This window comes from Zerene cesonia, chromosome 10 (assembly GCF_012273895.1).
Source record: "Zerene cesonia ecotype Mississippi chromosome 10, Zerene_cesonia_1.1, whole genome shotgun sequence".
Classification (NCBI taxonomy): domain Eukaryota; kingdom Metazoa; phylum Arthropoda; class Insecta; order Lepidoptera; family Pieridae; genus Zerene; species Zerene cesonia.
This window is the reverse complement of record NC_052111.1, coordinates 6,660,015-6,681,597: the sequence shown is the minus strand read 5'-3', so window position 1 is coordinate 6,681,597 and position 21,583 is coordinate 6,660,015. Positions and strand designations below refer to the sequence as shown.

At 34.1% G+C, this 21,583-nt stretch overlaps 2 protein-coding genes across 7 annotated transcripts in view; both read right to left on the bottom strand.

The window, feature by feature from the left end:
- Positions 1-2,642: 2,642 nt before the first annotated feature.
- Positions 2,643-6,919, bottom strand: LOC119829387 (ionotropic receptor 21a). Its single transcript, XM_038351858.1, has 9 exons — positions 6,344-6,919; positions 6,070-6,266; positions 5,864-5,995; positions 5,611-5,772; positions 5,300-5,541; positions 4,853-4,993; positions 4,336-4,531; positions 3,888-4,086; positions 2,643-3,740 (listed from the first exon to the last, which is right to left on the bottom strand). The coding sequence occupies exons 1-9, from the start codon at positions 6,917-6,919 to the stop codon at positions 3,207-3,209; spliced, it is 2,379 nt and encodes a 792-aa protein (XP_038207786.1). The 3' UTR covers positions 2,643-3,206.
- A 758-nt stretch (positions 6,920-7,677) lies between these two features.
- Positions 7,678-21,583, bottom strand: part of LOC119829815 (mucin-5AC) — a 68,901-nt gene continuing 54,995 nt past the window's right edge. Inside the window, exons 2-16 of one of the 6 annotated variants that reach the window (XM_038352540.1) lie at positions 20,446-20,650; positions 19,918-20,131; positions 19,434-19,717; positions 16,692-19,346; positions 16,279-16,430; positions 15,567-15,730; positions 15,298-15,344; positions 14,995-15,198; positions 11,871-11,966; positions 11,485-11,678; positions 10,502-10,727; positions 9,946-10,238; positions 9,502-9,646; positions 9,094-9,292; positions 7,678-8,975 (exon numbers count right to left, since the gene is read on the bottom strand). In XM_038352540.1, coding sequence (XP_038208468.1) covers positions 8,814-8,975; positions 9,094-9,292; positions 9,502-9,646; positions 9,946-10,238; positions 10,502-10,727; positions 11,485-11,678; positions 11,871-11,966; positions 14,995-15,198; positions 15,298-15,344; positions 15,567-15,730; positions 16,279-16,430; positions 16,692-19,346; positions 19,434-19,717; positions 19,918-20,131; positions 20,446-20,650 — 5,240 coding nt within the window. In that variant the 3' untranslated portion in view covers positions 7,678-8,813. Of the gene's footprint in view, positions 8,976-9,093; positions 9,293-9,501; positions 9,647-9,945; positions 10,239-10,501; positions 10,728-11,074; positions 11,301-11,484; positions 11,679-11,870; positions 11,967-12,613; positions 14,537-14,994; positions 15,199-15,297; positions 15,345-15,566; positions 15,731-16,278; positions 16,431-16,691; positions 19,347-19,433; positions 19,718-19,917; positions 20,132-20,445; positions 20,651-21,583 lie in introns of all 6 variants that reach the window. The other 5 variants (XM_038352538.1, XM_038352537.1, XM_038352539.1 and 2 more) reach the window with 5 other exon arrangements.

Genomic DNA, 21,583 nt, shown 5'->3' with positions numbered 1-21,583 from the left:
CATAAATGCTCTTTTCCAACGGTGCTGCACGGTGCACTCCGGGTGCTGTTACGATGGCACGGCTGCGATCTGGAAAAGAGCCATCCCCTCCACCCCTCCCCCGTAGATTGGTGTTTGCAATGTTCACAACCCTTATACGTAATCGATGTTACACGCCATTACACTAGTAGCGACTTCTGTTCGAAATTGAACCCTACGCGTACGTAGATAGATTTCTAATTTCCTCTGTATATAGATGTTATATGTGCAATCCGTGCCATTGTCTGTTTAGCTTAAATGTTAGTCAATTTAAAATTAGTCACGATAAGAAATAGATGATATTACAATCGGTGAGTGAACTGTTATAAGCAGCGGGAAGGAGTGAAGTGCGCGACAGACCGCAGACATTTGTGCGAGTGCGAAAGAGACAGATACTGTTGACTTTGTGTTAGTGTTTTATAGTTTTTTTTTGTGCCATTTTAAAATATCATAGTGTGACATCCGAACTTTGAATCTTTGTAAATTAAGTGTAGCATCATCACAGAAGATAATAAGTTATGTATTGGAAAATGTACTTTATGTATTGACATATTTATACACGAAAATAATATTGATATTTACATAATATGTATACACGTCCCGTTAGGTACGAATGTTATGTATTGTAAGTAGGTAATGTTAGCTAGATACGAGTATATAAATGTACCACACGAAGCTTTAAAATTCTTATGATAACTCGCACCTTAAGCAGTCTCGTCTTGTAAGAACACGATATACTGTTAATTAGACTCCTTTAAAACTACAAATCTTGTAATAGATCTCGTTTACATCACTGTTTCCACCAGAGAAGTCAAACAAAAAAATGCGGGCGTATCATCCAGACCAAATATTGAAGTCAATTTGAATTCATAATTCACTATGTATGACCGTACTTGAAAAGTACATGATAGTATATAGTGGCTATAATTGGGTACTAACGTATGGGTATGGTGAAGCTTGTTGTTATATATTACGTTTTGTTAATGTGATCTGAAGCATCGTAATCACAATCATAATACTATAAGCTTTAACACAAAAAATATATTTTCACAAATAAAATATTTTGATAGCACTACAAAATCACAAATCACCATATTTTTAGATGTTGTATAATCATTGAAAGTTTAATTATATACCACTTCTTATTGAATAAAGATATACTTATTTGGAGCTACTTCCTATTGCATATTAAAAATATATATTTAACTAACTGTACCCTTATAATAACCTGTTTCGCTTTTTAATTTGGACCACTTGTATTATTCACACTGTAGTTGCCTTGTTCACAGTGCCTAAGTGTACCCATATTAAAAACTTTGTAATATAAACATAAACATAGCGTGTATACATTATCTCATTCACATTTTATAAAAAAAAAAAATTAAGAGAATGTTATTGGAACATTTACTAATCGTTTCAAGTCAATATCGAATTCACGTATTTTATTTTATTTGTACGAACTAAGTCTGTAAATAAAAACCAATTATACGATTGTTGTTATATGTAAAAATCACTATTTTAATACTTGTATAGATATATCATAGTCCGATTACTGTAAAACTTCAAATCACAATAACAAAATGATATGTTTGTTGAATTTGTACAGGGAAGTATCCAGTTTGAAGTTCAAAAGTCTGAACGAGTAAGAAATGTATTTTCACATTGTATGATATTATACACACCTAGTTAAAATGTAATATTTTAATACCGATGCATAATAAACTTTGTCCCGAATATGGGGAAATATTCTTATAAAAAATGTTAGCATGATTGTGATACTGACACTGCACTCTAAGATTCATATTCTTTAATATTGTTAACTTTCGTTGAAATTAAGATGTTTCTCGATTGTTCCTAAAAGTTCCTTTCATATCTATGTGTGCTATATTCGTTAAAATTTGCTCAAATTTTTATTTGGCCAATATTATATTATAATATTTTATATGTGTTACTAATACTAAACCCATCTTATTTATTGCATAATAAAATTTAGTTCAACTATATTACTTCCTATAAATTTTTAAATGTTGTTATTACGTCTTCTCAACATAAACTAAGAGGCATTCTTAATTTTATTTCATAATGAAAATAAAAATAAGTAAATGTATGTAGATGTCGCCGATACCTATCACGAACTGCACGAAGTTTCTTAAAAGATTTAACTATATAATATATAATAATAATAATAATCTGTGTTGGACGATATCCGATTAGAACTAAGTATCAATCATTAAATCTTATCCATATTTATATTATGTAAAAACATCATAGACTTTTTGTCGATTGCACTTTAATTATATCGACTTGTAATATAAAACAGTAAGCTGGTATTGGGAGCATAATTTCCGAGGTTGTGAGATTTGCTATCGGGAATGATTTCACTTATAAATAATTAATATAATATTATATTCATTTCACGCACAACTGTGTTGTGTGTTTTTGTATAAATGGTTTGCTTGGTTTGTTTTTAGATGTACCATTGTGTATGTTTTACCCGTAATGTTGCTGTGGTACAATAGCAATAAGCCTGTCTCATTGTAGTGTGAGATCATTGCATTTATGAAGTTAGTCATAAGTATAAATTATCAGAAACCCTCGGGTTCCGAACATTAGATGTAACGCAATGTTTTTCTTGTTTTTCGACTTTGCTATTGTCTCACAGCTAGCGAGAACAACCCAGATAGTATGTAGGACTATAATACATATCCTTTATGAATACTCAGTCGATTTCCCACTTAATCACTCGTAACAGCAGTTGTGCAATACATCAGAGATAACAATATTGCTTAGGTAGGTACTAGTTATATTTTCGTTTGAATTTACAAAGAATGCAAAATCTGTTGTATTTTATCGATATTTTTACTGCTAGCCGTGGCGAAACTCTCGATATTTCGAAGGTATCACACGGGTTAAGTCATAATGTGTAATTATTTTGTAAGATGTGGCCGGGCCCAATAATGCATTATCTAGGTCTTACGGCAGCGTATTTTGCGCAGCAGATGTGGTTCTGCCATTTGTATAAATGAATAATAAACATCTCAGTGGCTGAATGAAATATTAATGTTAATGGACAGTGTTAGAAAATTGTTATAAATTATTTTGATGACTGTTCGAAGGATAATAAAGAGTTGGATGTCAATTTCGTATATTATTTTAGTATATACACCCTTAAGTTAGATAAAATGCTTTTATTCAGTGATATGGTCACCAAAGACATTTGAAGCTGTATCTTGTCTCGATTTTTCAATCGACTTTGATTTTGTCATATCTATTTTTCGTTTCTCACAACGAAAAGGTTTTTCATCTTTCATGAATATGTTTTGGATTTCCTTGTCTAAATCGACGGAACTTGAGAGTCTAGAATCCCACGTGGAATCATCAGCATTGTTATGCACCACAATCGATTCTTGATTAAAATGTAATACCTGACTATCGAGGGTATCCGTAGATTCTATGCTTGCAGACCTTGTATTTATTTGTGGTTTATTATCGATGTCTGCCAATACTTCAGGATAACATGTATTGGTTATATTTTCCTGGGTAGTAGAACTCAGCGGTCGTATATTCCGACACCTTCGCGTGAAGCCTCCCATCCATTCTGATAATAAAGCTGTAGTTGCTATGAGGAACCCGGCGCCAAGTAAAAGGAACATGCCTTGCGTATCCTCTAGCGTCAACCCTTTTTCTTCTAGAGAATTCGATGATAGGCTTGATGATTTTACCTGAACCAAACCATGAAAGTTTAACATTTAAAGCAAACATTAGCATATTCTTACAATATATCAGCATTCTATTTATATTGCCAAAGGTCGAGATCAAACTGTGTCTAAGCAAAACAAGTTGCTTTACAGTAAAGGAAAGTATGTTACCGATAAAAGCTTTCCTGTACTACTTCTTTGTATTTCCCAGCGGACTTCATCAGTAATTTTGTCGATAATTCCTGTTTGTAACAGTTTCCTTATATCGTTACTCAATTTTGTTGTGTATATAGAGTTATTCGGAAAGCTTATTGTCACACCAAATGGGACAAAGCATTCATTAGATATATGGAGAACGGCCCGCTTTGATCTGAAATTATAAATTTAATTTAAATTGATATAAAATATAATATCAGATATTTTTATCCTGATTAATAAAGTAGTTGTGTCATTTTTATGATCATTAATGTATGTAAATTTGGCTTACCTACTTATTTTTGGAATTAATTTCTGAATATGTAGGACCATAATTTAGAGGAACGTAAAACGCATAGACTTTTAGCGACCTCTAAGTAATCTATCCTGGTACAGTATAATAAAATTTTTTCGCAAAACTTACTCTGACTTGGAAAAATTTGACTGTATAAGGTATTCGAGTTCTGCCTTCGATCCTAAAAAGGCATACGGCCAGAAAAATGCCTTCGTTATATTTCGAATGCCTGTTTGTATATCAGGAACTAATTCCACTTTCTTTAGAAGTTTGTTTGTCATTTGGTCTGATGAGTTTACAAACCATCTTTCCCACCCGCCTTTATCTAAAGAAATTGTAATTAATTATAAAAAAAATATTTATTTATAAAAAGACAATAACATCAAATTCCATTCCCATGTATTCCATCAGCATTTGATCTTGCGCCTGTCGGATGTTTTTTTCTTGTAGCACTGCGAGACACGGAATAATGAGTGCACTTGTGTTTTGATCCGTACTTTTTCACAACTTAATATAACTATGTATACGTACACAGCTATAGAATTTAATAAGAATTAGAAGTTAATATAAGTCCAGTTAATATATCCAGTGATTATAATTTATTATTACGATATGTCAATAAGGAACTTTTTCAATTGATTCTTACCTAATGTCCCGACCCGGTAAAACCCACTCAATAACTGCTGAATGGTATCTACAGTTTCGGGGTAAATTGGCAAAGTTACGAACGCAATTATGCATCCTGTGTAGCAACTCGTAATGATAATTGTAAAGAGCCAGTACCATCCTATAACAAAATATCAAAAGATCTTTAATATGAAATAAATATTAAAAGTATGTATTCTGCTTAGCTTCGATAACAAAACAATCAAGAAGCACAAAAAATTAAGTAAGTACTTATATTGTTACCTAAAAGATAGTAAAATCCTACAGTATATTTTATTATCTTTGTGCTGGCATTTTTTAAATACAATTAAGTCCGTCCCCGTCCAAATATACATAAGTATGTCAAATAAATTTCTTAGTGGAAAAAGAAAAATTTTAAATGGTCTTGCTATGAGAATCAATGGCGAGCCTTAAAATACATGCTTACCAATTAACAACCTAGTTGTAATTTTTGTCGTTTTACTCCAAGAGTTCTTTCCAACAAAAGTGAAGCAATTTGTGAATGTTCCAAAAACATACCAAAACATATTTTCCACTTCACCGCTGTTATTAATTAAATGTCGTAAGGTGTGTTTATCAGAAAATGCTAAAGGAAAAATTCCAATCAAATATGTGAATGTTAATGCAACCCAAACATGCCAATGGAAGGGACCCAGGATCGCACGATATCTAGAATTAATAACCATAGAGTAGATAAAGAACTGCACAAAAAATAATACATGTAGTAACATTACTAACCGTGGTAGCGCAGTTGATGTAAGAGTAACAAAAACAGCGCAATCCTGAGAATGTCCAAAGCTTAAATCCATATCTCTCATCCTTTCGCTCGTTACATACAGTCCAGCAACTCCTACATCAGCTTTCCCTAAGGCTACTTCTTTAGCTACTGCATCACCAGGTCTAATTGATTTAATAATAAACGGTTACTCAATTAAAATAACATATCAAAATGCGACAGTAGGTACGATTAACTTCATTAATAGAATATTACCCCAAATTTGGATCCCGTGATTCAACAATTTCTATTGAGAAGTTATTCCTTTCAGCTAATATCTTAAGAATTCTTATTTCCACACCATCCCAAGTCGTTTGAGAAACGCCGCTCTTAGTATTGAGTGTCGACCTAAATATGAATGTAATATAGTTTTAATACTTTGAAGATTGAACAATGAGTTAATTTCGGACAAATTTACCAACCTCTTGAACACATATGGAGGTTGATTAGCTGCAGCTATAAGAAATCTGTGCCCAGCGTACCCCTCAGACATTTTGGTTGGGAACAAGTTTACATTTCTCGAAAACTTTCCATGAGTCCAGGATACAAGAATGCGTGGTTCGCTAGAGCCCAATCCATCCGTGTACAAATTATGAGTATACAGTATGTATGGTGCTTCCTATGGATTTGATTTGATCTCAGTTGAACAGATATATATATATCATTACTATTTGTTTAATTTCTATATAAACTTACCAGTGTATTGTCATCATCTTTAAAGCTTTGACCAATAACAAGTAAATCAATGAAAACTCTAGATTGTGGACTCGATAAGAACTCTTGTACTGCCCATTGTGAGGCATTGGCTACCACAACCACTTTACTTTTAGGTTGTTTTCCTAATATCTTAGCACTCCTTTTAACATCATTTAAAAATAATATGAAATGCAAACACTCCTGTTTTGGATGTAACAGTTTCGGCTCCTGTAACGCATCAGTGCTGTCAATATAGCCATGTACAAAGGACACCGGAAACGTTTTGAATAAATTTTGAAAAAGATACGTATTGGCTGACTTTATCTGACTGTCGTAAAGGAGAACTGGAGTACAATCATTTAAATAAGTCAGTGTGACATTTTGTATTAAAAGTATGAGGGACGGTGTTTGGTCAAAAGCTCCATCTAACTTGAGAAATTTCTCGTGCCACAATTCTTCTATAGTTTTAGGGTAGCCATGGAAAACAGGATCTGTCGCTCGTTTAGTCATATTTTTAAGAATTCGTTCTTTATTTTCATTGAAAATTCGACGTGGTTTTTGGTTTTCCTGGTTCATTTTATGGATTAAATTATTTTCATATTTCCTCATTCCAGCTAGCCCTCCACGAGAGTTTCTTAACTCTCGCATCGATGGGTAATACTCAACTTCTTCCTTGCATTCTACGATTTTGATGTAAATTAGAAAGAAATATAATAGTTGCATTGTGGTGCAACTACACAATTTATAATGTCTGCCAAACATCTGAACGATTCTTATATATGGTTTGACTTAGACCTTGAATTGCGTTCGTAGAATTCATTTAGGCAGGTGCTATGATTGAAATTTCATTTTTTATGAGAACCTTGCCTACACAAGAATAAGTCGCCCTTGATCTAGCCGGCTTTTCAATGATAAGGTTGTCAGTATGGAATAATACAATAGTGTAGTATATTTATTATTTTTCTGATTTAGAATGTTTGAGAAAACGAAAAGTGCAAATAAAATATTAAACCAATTAATTGCCGGTTCATTTATTACTTTTGCGAATAACAGTTAACATATATTTATATTTTGTACATATCATAGTATCAAATTATTTTAGTGAACTGAAAGAACAACTTATAATCTGTTTCATGATTATACTCTGACTAGGTGCGATTTCATTTTCAAATATTAGGCTTATAACAACTTAAATTTCAGGTTTTAGATATGATATAACTTTCTCTTTAGTTTTTCTTGTTATTTTTCGTAGTAATAGTGATTTTTTCATTTAAGTTCGTAGACTCACACACACCAGGCAATTAGGTAAGGATATTTTAAATAAAAATGCGTTGTTAAATTAAATAAATTTTATTTTCAGCACATGACATTCAATCACATTTCTATTCAAGTAAGTTTAACATGAATTTAAATGGAAACTAATTATAATATTAAAGATTCCAAATCTAAGATTTGAGATATAATGAAATTGCCGGTGAATAAAAATATAAAATACACAATCAAATAAATTCATCGTACAAAACGGTACTACCAATTTTAAATACTAATCCTATATTTACAATAATACTTATAAATATTACTTCTGTATAATAAATTTATAGTAAGCGCCTTTTAATTTGCGTTGCAGTAGAAAAAAGCGTTAAACTAATCGTGATATAAACCTACATTGTAGTGAATTTGATATTTTACGAAAACGAATGGATGAAAAGTAGAATTTCGTTATTCAGTCGCAGAGACATGTGCTTCATCTAAAATCGATGTAGTCAGACGTCTGCGCAACAGAATTTTCCATTATTTTCCTAAAGGTCCAATTACATACATAGTATTTGCATCGTTCTATAAAAGTCTAAATACCTATCCTAGTACAAAACGCTAACACTATATTTACAATTATTCAATATAAAAAGGCAGTGTCAACCACAAAGCTGGCAAGATTTAAGAACGTCTAAATTTTAATATGGCTCTTGTATAACAATATCGAAAAAACAGAAAAATTAATTTGTTGAAATGAATTCAGATTTTACTTGGAGAAATATAAAGAAACAAAAAGTTATTGTGAATAGACGTAAATATGAAAATGGAAGTATTGCAAATAATCATTGCACCATGTATTCATTCTACAATACCAAATTCTTAAATAATTATATTTTAGGTAGTTTTCGAAGTATTTCTCATCCTAGATGATTGAAAACATACAATATCACAGTTTCCAATACAATACGCATTTACTATCGTCAATAATAATTAGTGTATTTACTAAAAATATCGAATCACATCTTCAACGAAATTGTATACCATCGTTTTCTTTGTGACCATCAAAACCTACATGGCACTCTTCGAGTTGGTGACAACACAATTTCTACTAAACGTCTAGTAAAATGATCCTTGCCTCATTGGCTACAAAATCGTTTTTACAAATCTCATAGGATCACTATCAAAGATGGATACGAGATCTTCTACTAGTTAATATTTATTTCTCTTCTATTTCGTTGTCGATGCGAGAAGACCTGATTCCGGTCTTCCCTGTCCATGGGTAGATTTCTGGGCACGGTTGACATGTTCTCATGTATCTCACTCCGGACTTGTGCCAGAGATTACATACTTTAGGATTGTTACATTTCTTGGGACGATCCTGAAATATATAAAACGGTGAATAAATTTAAATTTATAATTAATTACACGGTCCAATCACAGGTTTCTTTATAAAATGCAAAAAAGGCAAAAGAGCAAAGAAAGATGAAAAAAATCACCTGATAATTGCACTGGAAAGGTTGGAAGTTATTCAACCTTGATATTGGTGTTGGATCACGAACCCACTGGATAGCTTGCCAGTTCGTTACAATCCAAACGTCCTTCATTTTATTGATAAAATCTAGGAACATTATGAAACCTGCCTTGTGATGTGGTTGAGTGAACCAAGCAGCGTGATAGAATAGACCGAACGGGGCTCTGAAAGTTAAATTGATAGATTTATTTCTTCATAAAGTATATTAATGTATAGAATCTATATTATTACAGTAGGACCAAACCTGTTGACATAGCTCCAAACTTAAAGTAATTAGCAGTTAAACAATACACAATTTTGATATTAATTTGCATAACAAATAGCCTCTAGAGATAAAATCTCTATTATAGTTACTTATCACATTCAAGTGTACCTGTTAGTTGTGTAATGTCTATCAAAGTTCTTCAATATCATTTTATAAACTCCTTCAGCATCTGGAGGGTTGGCGCAGGCGTCACCCATTGAGCATCTGCCACCATTAAGATCTTGCCACATAACCATAGGCACTTCCCAAACACCTAAAAATCAGAAATTGCCTTTTATTGACTTTGAAAAAATAAATCAAAAATTGATTTTATTATTATATCGCCTATATTCGTTCTAATTGAAGTTTGGACCAGCAGAGAGGTATTAGTATTAATCCCCCATAGACTGACTGATCAATTCTTTTTACTTGCGGGTTTTAAATTTTTAACCTATAAATAAAACGAATGAAAAATGTTTCAGTCCTATACGCGACACGAGCCAATTGCAATATCTGGTATGTACGTTAATTTGTATATAATTTTATTTATCAAATATTTGATATATCACATACCTGGGTATGACTTAGTCGGACAGGGTGGAATCATGCAGTCGTGGAATAATTTATAATCCAGAGTATATGGCCAGCTAGGTGGTCTATTTTCGTACACAGGCAGAGATGAATCATAGGTAAAGTTGGAGTCGTACAGCATTTTGAACATCTTATTACCACCAACAGACAGGAAAGGTGCCCTCATGCCTCTCACGTCCTCCAATTTTACTCCACCATATGCGGCCAATATTTCCCTTTGTCCACCTACTTCTCTATTCCATTTCTTTTGAGAAAATTGCTCACCAAAACTATGACTGTAAATTAGATCGGTTAAAATATAATAGGCATATTATAGCAAAGCTTAACCAAAATGTAATGTGCTTTTTCTACATCACCGATACACCAATAAAAAGTAATACCAAAATTACCTCGATAGAAACTAAACTACAAGAAATGTAAACTACAGATCTAAATAAAAAAAGTACAAGTGATAGTGTGAAGAAAATTATTAATTTTAAAATTAAACCAGTGTTCGTGCAGTGTGTATGTGCCGTGTATAATAGCTGTTAAGACTTACGATATAGTATGCGACGCCATTTCATGTCCAGCAGAATAAAGATTCTGAACTTGGCTGTAATCGGTCCATTCATGTGATACATAAAATGTTGCGGAGATTGGACAGCCATTGGGATTAACACGGCCCTTATCAAACAGGTCCGAGTACAAAACCTTATTAAGGTCGTTTACAGAATCGTCGAATGTTAGCAGAACAATTTGCGGAATGCTCTCGATGGGCAGTTCTCCTGTTTTTTGTAGGAATTGGACGGCAATTGTGCATGTGAATATTGGATTTGTGTAATTTGTGCCAGGAGAAGGAAAAGAAGAAGGTTAAGAAGGTATAAGGCGAGTTCGGTTACAAAAGTGGTAAAGAAAAGGTGGGATTAGAAGAAAGGAGAAAAGAAAAAAAAATATTGATTAGTATAAAATATATCCCACTGTAGATTATAAATACTAACACAAGATGGCCAAGAATATAGACGGGTTAATTTTGAACAAGAGAGTTCGATTATTTTCCCCGATCATTTTCCAAATTAGTTCACCATACAGAGTCCATCCCAGCAAAGAGCTGTTCTTAAAACTTCAAACTTACGATATAGTGTGGGAGGCGAATTCGTGACCATCTGCATATAAATTCTGTATTTGACTATAATCGGTCCATTCGTGAGATACATAAAAAGTAGCGGTAATGGGACAACCATTAGGGTTAACTCGTCCCCTCTCAAAGAGCTCTTCATAATACATTTTATTTAAATCGTTCACGGCATCGTCGAAAGTTACAAGTACAATTTGTGGTACTTCGTCAGCGGGTAAATTTCCTGAGATATTCAGCAAACTGATTAAATGTAAAAGTAGCAAAAATTTTTTTATTATTAAACTTATAGCGAAGCATATTGCACTCTAGAGTCTAGACCATGCTTTCATTTTCTATAGGGCGAAGCTACGGTATAGTGTATACCTGATTCAGCGTTACTTACTTAGAGGAATGCTATATAGACTTACCGGGTATATCTTTTCCGCCACAGAAGCAATCTGGTAAGAGGCATACGTCCTTTCTACATTTGGCTGCAGTTTTATCAGGCGTTGGCTGAGGATACACAGGTGAAGGTCTTTTAGGCGGGTTGGTGTAAATATCAACACTTTCTGAAGTTTTAGAAACAATAGCTGTCGATGGTTTCAATGTAGGACGACTCCGTCTAAAAATTTAATAATGTTATTATTATTATTGAATAGAAATGCACGAAAAAGAAAATAATTAAATGGTACTTTAAACAAAAACAATGCAATACAATTTTCAATGAATGCAAGCAATATTTCAGTTGTTAATAAAGTTTGAAAAGCATGATAAATAATCATAATATATATTAAATAATTTGTTTGTTTCTAACGTTGGTGGAGTTCCTCTATTAGGTGTTTGTTGAGATGTTTCAGATCCACCCGAAGTAGAGTAATGTGCGGAACCACGTCCGCGTGTACTGCTTGGTCTGCAAACAATTATAATTAATAAAATATATACTTCGTAGATATCTTCACATTAGTATGCGTGAATAAGGTTTAAGCAACTTTTTGAACTGATTGTTATTATTGTCAATAGTTAATTTAAGCATTTCTTTCACATACACATAAAATATTAATATTTTTATCGTTAATCTAACGAAAAATTAACATAAAATAACTTACGCTTTACAATTCATGCAGATTGGAATAAAATAATTATGATGTAACGCAATGATTGGTGTGCTGATGATGAGTTGCGATGAAGTACATAAATTGTGCATTAGCTACATTGAGGAACTTTCTTTTCTAATAAAACGTTTTCATAGAATTACAATGTAGTGTTTTGTCGGTGCAAATGAGTAGGAAATGGAAAGTACGCGTCAGGAGTTAACAATGCTAAAATTCAACTCAACCGACTGGAAGTCCCCCAATGAAAGAAGAGAAAATGCTAAGCGATAGTTTTTAGCTACAGGTGCTATTTAGAGATTTTCGGAAAGGTTTATTTTCATGCTAGTTACATCGGGCTGCAGAAAGTTACGTCACTTTGCAAGACTTTAGAAGAAGCCTCCACCGTCCACATGTAAGTATGATAAGATCACCAGGCTGTAAGAATACTGGCCGACAAGCAGTATACCTCTGGTATTTGATTTCGTTGCATTTTGGATTCGCTTGCAGACGGTTGTCTGTTGAGCAATTTGGCGGCGATTGATAACTCCTGCGCCCACCTCCGAGGCTTTTCGCAGCTAACTTTATGGCGGGATTGACTCGCGAAACCCGTGTTGGGAAAGGTAAAGTCGACTTAGTCGACGTCGAGTCGTATTCAGTTTTAATGGTCGTTGTCGATTTAGTCGTACTAGTAGTCGAAGCAATGTCACTTACAATAATAGGTTGAAGTTCGTCAGGTGTCGTACTAGAAATATCAGTTGGTTTATTTAGTTCGGATGTAGGTTCATACTGATATTCATTTGAAGGCGAGCTATTAGGGTATACAGTAGAAGGTTCTTTAGTAGTAATTATTTTTGAATATTTACGGGATTTTTCTGTATGTGGCTTATTAGTCACAAGCTTACTAAATTTAGATTCATAAGTAGTAGGCTTTTGTATATTTACAAAGTCGTTAATTGTTGAACTCTCTAATATCGTCGGTGGTGTTTGTTGGTCTTGTGGAAACTGAACTAATGTTGTTGACGGATTCAACGTTGACGTTGTTATGGAAGGATCTTCTGATTCTTTTACTACTTCTGCAACAGTCGTATAAGTAGGAGCAATTTCTGCTATAGCTACCGGTTCTGTAATTATTTGAACATATTTGATATTATTTCGTACTGGTTTTTCGTCCGCATATTTAACTTTCTTTTTTTGGAAACCTATATTAACAATTTCTTCGTTGCGGGGAGAAGAAGAAAAATGTGAAGATGTTTCTATAATCGGTGTGCTTTGTAAACTATTGAAAAATGTTTTAATTATATTTTTAACCCTTCCGTTGAACATTTCTGTTGTTTGATCTAGAACATCGTCATCTGCTACTCGGTATGTATAGTAAGAAGACTTGCGGGGTGAGTGTTTTTCTGTTACGTATCTGTCTAAATATTGCCTTGGCGCGATTGTTGTTGTGCTGCTAGTAGTAGTACTTGTTGAAATGTAATCTAAATCTTGATCCGTTTCTTTATTTCGCAAATTATTTAATGTTTCATACGGTGATATTACAGGTTTGTCCCATTGTCTATTAGCCGTATATAATTGATCATTAATTTTCTCTGTACTTGATTCTAAAGGACTAAAAATATAATCATTATTAATGTCTTCTAATTCTGATTCAATAGGTTCATCGTTTTTAATGTTATTTTCTGTAGATTGGTCAATATTTTCAAATTTAGTAAGTTGTTGAGCTGGACGTTTTAAAACAGTTTTTAAATAGTACTTGGTAGAATCTGTGGGTGAGGGTGTAGTAGTTATTAGAATTCTTGGTTTTGAAGTAGATGTTACTTTGTTAAGTGGCTTTTTGTATTTAGTTACTTCCTCAACGTCTACACTAGCATCGTTCCGTCGTGTTGAAGAACTTTGATCATTGTTGAATACATCTTCATTCTTCTTCAAAGTATCGCTATTTTTGTTTAAATCATAATAATAATATCTTTGAATGTCATGTTTTTTACTGTCGCTATTTCTAGAATTTTGAGGTGTTCTATAAACTGTTACCGTGTATGGATTATTTGTGTCATTAATGTTTCGACGGATGGAAAAACCTGTTGTTAATGATATCATTTTTTTATTTGTCTTATTAGAATCAGAATGTACAATTTCAACGATATTTTTTTTGCTTGAAGTTGTCCTCGGTGAAGTCCTTCGAGTCGGTGAATTAGTAGTAGTAGTAGTAGTAGAAGATACGTCATTACTTAACCTGTTCGAGTTACCAGTCTTTTCAAAGGGTTTGGCAAGGGATGACAAATTTATGACAGGAGATAATGTTGGAGGAACGGTTGTTTGGGATTCATTGAAAGATTTATAACTTTCAGTAGGATCGGATTCGCGAAACGAATTTTCATCAGTAGACAATCTGTTGAATAGGAAAACAAACCTTTCTAATTTCTGTTCTATATTAGTTCAAAACTAACAAGGATCGACGGGGACGGTTAAAATTCAATACGCGAACTAATCAATTATTAAATGTCAACTTTACTGTTTATTATTATTTATTGTTAAGTTATTAAACACACAATAGATACCACAAAAGCAAATATAAAACAAATTGCGCACTAGATATCATACACAGCAGAGAAAAACAATACAGGCATTATGTTTGTCACCTTTAAACCAATTTGGTTAGTTATAAATGTTAATAATTATGTAGTGTCAATCAGGTACAAAGATTGATTATTTTGAAGGAGTAAATGTAGGTAGTATCTGTTCTATTTTTAACTACAAGTTGTTAGCAGATGATTGTAACAATGATGATGACATATTCAATGATGAAGCCGATGATTATAGTTCTGTAACTTGGAACATCTTTTGTACCTGGGGCTGTAACGAGACACTGTTATAGCTTCTGTGAAAGGTGCAGTGGTTGGACGTTTTGTGGTAGTAGTCGTGGTAGTAGTAGTGGTCGTGGTAGTGGTAGTGCTAGTCGTTGTGGGAGTTGTGCTTAAGGAACTAGCTTCATAAATAGTCGTTCTCACGCTGCTTGGAATATGATCATAGCCCAATTCGTTACCATCGCCCCTAGATTATTGATATTTGTATTAATAGGGAATTGTAAATATTTTATTTTTGGTATTTTTACGATAAATAAAAGCATTTTTAAATTGATTACAATATTACCTTGTCTGTTGTCTAATCGAAGGTTGATACTGGTTTTGGTTGGATATCTGTGGAAGAATTATTTTAATATATTTGCTATAAATGAAAATAAAATAGTCTCTTTATAAACAAATCAACCTTAGAGAATATCAAATAGTATATCTCATAGTTAAGATCTCACTTAAAAAGGAATTTACAACATCCTCATATTTGTATTGAATCCCTTTCAAAACACGGAAGATAATATGATTAAAGATAATTCAATTCCAAATAGAAATGACAATTCTTACCTGTCCTTGGATTAAAGCATCGTCGTAGTCGTCAGGGAGCACAGGTCGCGGTGTGTAGGTCTCAACAGGTCGGCGAGCCGGCGGGGGCGGGGGCGGTGGCGTGCCACGGTACGTCTGCTGGACTGCCGGTCGGAGCGAGGCTGTGTTATATTGCTGCTCATAATCTGCCAACACCCATACCATCCTCCCGTTATTGCGTAAGTGCCCACGCCATTTGCTCATTAGAGTAGTGTTATGGAAGTGGAAGGGAAGTGGTGAAATGGTGCATGGGATTGGGAAAGGAGATATTAGGTAATTAATTAAAATTATGTACATTGTTTCTTTTTAAAATAAGTGTTTTTATAATAAACTCTTGACTAACATCCAGCTATATGTATTAAAACAGTTATTGTGAATGGTGTCAATATGCCGTAAGATTTATAAAAGGGTCAGTGGTCATATGTACGTATAAAAATTGTCTTATTTACATCCAATATTTACATTATTAGACTCTTTGAAATTATAATGTTTACTTTTAATCAGGATATGAAATATATTTTATTAGTACCTTTAAGCATCATTTAATATCATTGTTAAAATCTATATTTACTTTTGTCGTGCTTTATTATGAGTTTATGCAGTATAAGAAATCCATATGCTTTAAGAAATCAAAGCACATGGACTATCCACAATAAATTTAATTCGTGCCCTCAAAATGCAACTCATTCCTTACCTGTATCTTTGTACAATTCACCGTCTTCGTCGTAAACAGCATAATATGGATCGTATTGGTCAGGTATGTAAGATTGAGAACCATTATATAGCATTTTTGGCCGAGGGCTAGCGGAGTACGAGGATGGCGTAACACTCTCAGTTGGCTCCAAACTGTAAACGATTTTCAAGTCGTGTACTGTGTTAAAACATATTTAAGTTGCCAAAGTATTTACAAAGCTTTCAAAAATAAAATAACGTCAAGTAACCTGTGGTCTAGTCACCATGTCATTGGTCAGTAATAAGGAAGAAGTTATAAGTGGTGAGTGTTATGATAGTAAATAAATATACAAAGTTAGTGTCGGTGCGTTTCAAACCTTTTTAAATGAAGTCTAAAATAATTTATACACTGCTTATATAGTCGTCAATTTTTACCTGTTTGTTTTGTCATCATGACTAGTCTTTGTATAGCGTGTTTCTTGTCGTAAGCTATCAGATGGGGTTGTTAATTTCATTTCTGCTACAATGTTATGGTGACGTATTTTACCTCTGGTTTGTCTCGTATCGTCACTTTGACTCAACGTGTCTTTTACAGAAGTTGGCTTAGCTAATCTATGCCTTACTGTATATGGCCTCAATGTTGTTTGATTTAAGTATTTAGGTGGCCTTAATGTATAAGGATTGTCATTATTCATTGGTTTTCTAATATGAACAGTACGATTACGTGAAACGTGGTGTATCATTGATATGTCGTTTAGTTCGGGACGCATACCATTGGGTGTCACGAAATCCATCATAACGGGAACAGGTATTTTGCCATTTATATTCTTTAATGATTGTTTGAAGGGTGTCTTAGTTATATCAGATACGTCATTATGGTTTTTAGTCACACTGTCGTGTTGGTATGAATTATAATTTATTGGTCTACGTGGTGGAGGTCGGGAAAGTACTGTAGTTTCTGGTGCATTTACTTTGTTTTCATTCAAATCGTCGTACTCCTGATAATTTTGTGCCATCGGTGGCCGTTGCGGTTTTACTTCAGAACTTGGCATATATTTAGGTTTAACAGCAGGTTCATAGTAATATTGATCATCTTCATCGTCATAATAGTAATCAATCATTTCCGGTGATGGCTTTGGAATAGGTTTACGTTTGGGCGGCGCAACAGTTGTGGTAGTAGTGGTGGTTGAAGTTGTGGTAATAACTGGATTTCTAACTGTCTCCGGTGCTCTCGTTATCACTTGCGGAGAAGGACGAAAGCTTTGTTTAAACAAACTTTCTAAATTTGGTATATCAGAAACATAATTCGGTCTAAGAGTCGATTTTAAAAATTGTGAATACTCCGTTGACGGGTTATTCCAATAATGCTGAAGAGCAGCTAATTGTTGACTTGCTAATGTTGTAGATGGTTTAGGAGTTGACTGCTTATACGTAACAACATATGGATGATTAGGCTTTATTGTTGATGTTACAAATGGATTTTCACTAGAAACGAAAGGTGAAGGATGGTTTAAGAAATTTGTATTCCTTGTACTTGACAGGAGGGCATTAGGACCTGTTACGGTAAAAAATGGTTTTTGGGTGACTTCTTGTAAATATTGGGCCTGAATCTTTGGTGAAGTACTTCGTGATTCGTTAATATTATTTTGAAATGGCGTGTTGAAATTATGAGTCAGAGGTAACTGACGATCATCTTTAAAATTCGGTGGTTTTATTTTCGCATGTTGATTGTTTTGAGAGATGAAGGATTGATGAAATTGTTGCGGTTGAAGTGTCGAGGAATGAACAACACCTAAATGTGTAGAAGGTGTAAAGGGCTTTGGGGTGCTTATTACCTTATACGTAGGAGATGTAGGGAATGTTAACCTATGATTTTGCACAGGAGTAGAAGAAAATCCATCAGTGTGCAAAAGTTTTGGTTTGTTTGTTGTTATTCCTACAACAGAATAGTGACTGTCTCTCAGCTTAGAAAGAAAGTCGTCAAAATTAAAATCGGGACTTGCGAATGGATTGTCAATATTAGCATACTTATTTTTAGGATATTTATAATCATGCGGTATGTGTGAAGAAATAGGCCCAAAATTTGTTCTTTTATCATTTGTACCCTCTTCTGATTCATCTTCATCTTCATCGGACTCTTCATCTTCGTCATCGTATTCTTCATTAGCCTTAGGCGGCCTGATATTGACAGTGTTTTGGTCATTTATATTACTGAATTTATTTTGTTGACCATTAGCGATTTGATAATTTGAATGATATTTACCAGGCGTGATTGTTGAAGTAGCTTGTATAGGTTTTCCAGTGACTAATGTACTGGATAACTGAGACGAGTCGGGATAAGAAGGGTATTTTGGTGTTACTGTTTGATATAAATACTGCCCGTTTTGATTAAAATTGTGAAATTTATTTTGATTATTCTGGTTATTATTATAGAAACCACCCGATAAAGAAGAAAATGGATTATCATTGTTATGCAGTGATGATATCGGCGGACTTTTTGTTATAATTTGAGTGTTTATATTTGTTGGCGATTGTTTCTGCTTTGGTATATCCGGTAAACTAGGTTTAAACGGTCTTTGGGATTGAAAATTATCGGTTTGATATGAGAGGTATGAATTGCCGGTTGGAAAATAATTACTCGATGCAGATGATGCACGCTGAGCGTTACTTAAATCGTCATTAGTATATACTTGTTGATATCTAGAGCTTTGAATATTTGGATTATAATTATATTGTTGCAAATCAACATATTTTAACTGTTTCGTATTCGGCCAACTTTTGGTAGGAGTTTTATAACCATTTTTTGTGTAATATCTAACTTGTCTTTTTCCTCTTTCATTTTCAAATTGTTCATCATTGTAATCTAAAATAGACTCTGTATCATCTTCAATATATTCCATCGTTTCATCGTTGTCATTTCTATCTACAATGTATGAATTGTTTTTAGAGTTAGAATCTGAAGTACTATCAACAATTCCGCGCTTTCGCCTAGAATGAATCTTTTCTCTTATTTCATCAGTTTCAATTTCGTTAGTCATGAAGTCAAGAAGTCTGTCAGAAGTTTCAGTCACGTTGTCGTGAGTACGTCCACTGAAATTATTACAAGTATATAATTTTAGTCTTTAAATGAAATGTTGGAAGTATTGTAATTAAAAATATTGCCACTAGCTTATATACCTGTAAGTTTGAGGTGCAGGAGTGGCGGTTGGCGCTCTTCTTTCATCAACCTGAGTACCAAATGAAAATGATCCGATTTTACTGTTCTGATTTATTGAAGCGGGAATAATGTTTGCGTTTAGTGTTCGTCCAGATGAAATAGGTTGCGCTGCGTAACCGTCTCTATCCTTTTGAACCTGTCCTATAGTAGAGGGTTGACCTCTATATACTCTCTGTTGTCGATCGGTCTCGATTTCTTCGACTGGTGGTAGCTGATCTTCTACCTCGGCATATAACTGTTGCTGCTGAAAATTTTTATTTAAGGTGTAAGTTGTTGTTTTAAATTTTCCTTTCGATTATTATGTTGAATATTAAGATAAAATAAAAATGAAACAGAAGTCATAAATTATTAGGAAAAATTAAATATACGAGTAATAAATCGACTACAACAATTTTGTGTCTAGGTGGCAGAGTATAAGTTCTTTTTATTAGACAATTAACTTACTTTTTCGTATTCTTCCCGTCGGCTGTACTTAGGTTGGCCTCGTGAAGTTACAATAGGATTGGGCTGAACTCGCGGCGGTGGAGGGGGATTACGTCGGAGCTGAGGCGGAGGGGGTGGCTCTCTCTCGTTCAATCGCTCCAAGTCTTCGGCTACCACGGCACCAGTAGCATCACAACCAACGTTGCGTGGCCAGTCACATGTTTGGAGTTCGTGGCTGAAAATTATTGAAGCACAAAATAAATCAAATGTGCATACGAAAATGCGGATAATCTATTAAATATATTTAAGGGGACATGGGCCTTTTCATGTATCCTTTCGCTCACCCTTCCCAGTCCGTTCCATCTTTCCAGTCGTCAATCCTTTCCTAATACGTTACTCACTAATTCGCATTCGCCTTTGCATAGGCACTACCTCTGCGAATGTTCATGGGCGGTGGTGATCGCTTATCATCAGGCGAACCACCCGTTCAGTTGCCCGCTCTGATATAAAAAAAAGCTCCGGCAAAATAACTCATATCATTATCCTCACCTGTACATCAGACCACCAGTGCAAGATTCAAGCAGCGCGCCACCAAACACGCACACATAGTACAAGGTGCAGTCGGTAGGGTGAGGGTAGTAGCCGAACTCCTCAGGGCAATCGAAGTCTACCTCCCGTTTGACGCTCGCCGCGACCGGAACGCTCCTGATCGGGCCAGAGCGCTGCCGGGAACGGTCGTGTGCCCCAAAACATTCTGAAAGTTAATGTTACTTTTCAGAAACACTTATTATCTTGCATCCAATTTACTATTTATTTTACCCAGAATGGAAAAGAAAAACCTTCATCACTTATACATTTATTAAACTGCTTTATGTATAAAATTTACTAATTTTCCACCAGTTGCACACTTTTTAATAATCCGTCAAAGTGTTGTAAGCGTGTAATTAAGAGTCTTCCTTAATCTAATTAGATCTCGATAATGCTCAACTATTGCGTTTTCCGGCCTTGCAATTATTGCGTTATAGCTCTCTGTTTAAAATTTAATATTTATCTTAATTTTATACGACGATTGAATAGAACGATACAATTAATTTTTGCCTATTTGCTCGCGGTGAAAACGAAACGGGCGTTATATAGTCCTAAGTACCTTAATTAACCTTTTTCAATCCGGCTACATCGCACGTGGAGCCGCATGTTAGCTAGCTATAAGGGAAAGTGACATCCCAGTCGCAATTAGAGTTTATCTCACATCTGTAAATGAGGGATGTGCATAAGTGTTATCACGCTTGGGCAGAGTGTCACGTTGTCGCAATCACGACGGTGTGGGATTTGGAGCGACCTCCGTAACATCTCACGTATTATCCATTCAAGCGGGAAATTACGTGTTTACGTCCTTTATTCGGATACGGCTTCAGTATGTCAAAGTAAAATGTGGCTAAAATAATTTCATATGTAGTTAGGTATTCTATATATACATGTTTCCTTCCACGTTTGAATAATGCTATGCGTTAAATTTTTTATAATCTACTTTTAATTTATTTTTATAATATTTCATAACTAGCTGACTTGCTAACTTTCGAACATTTTTGATACCTTCCTTGGACTATGATTAGATCCAAACCAATATATCTAACGCCTAGCCATTTTCGAGCTTTAGTGATATCAACGAACAACAATAGATTTCCAG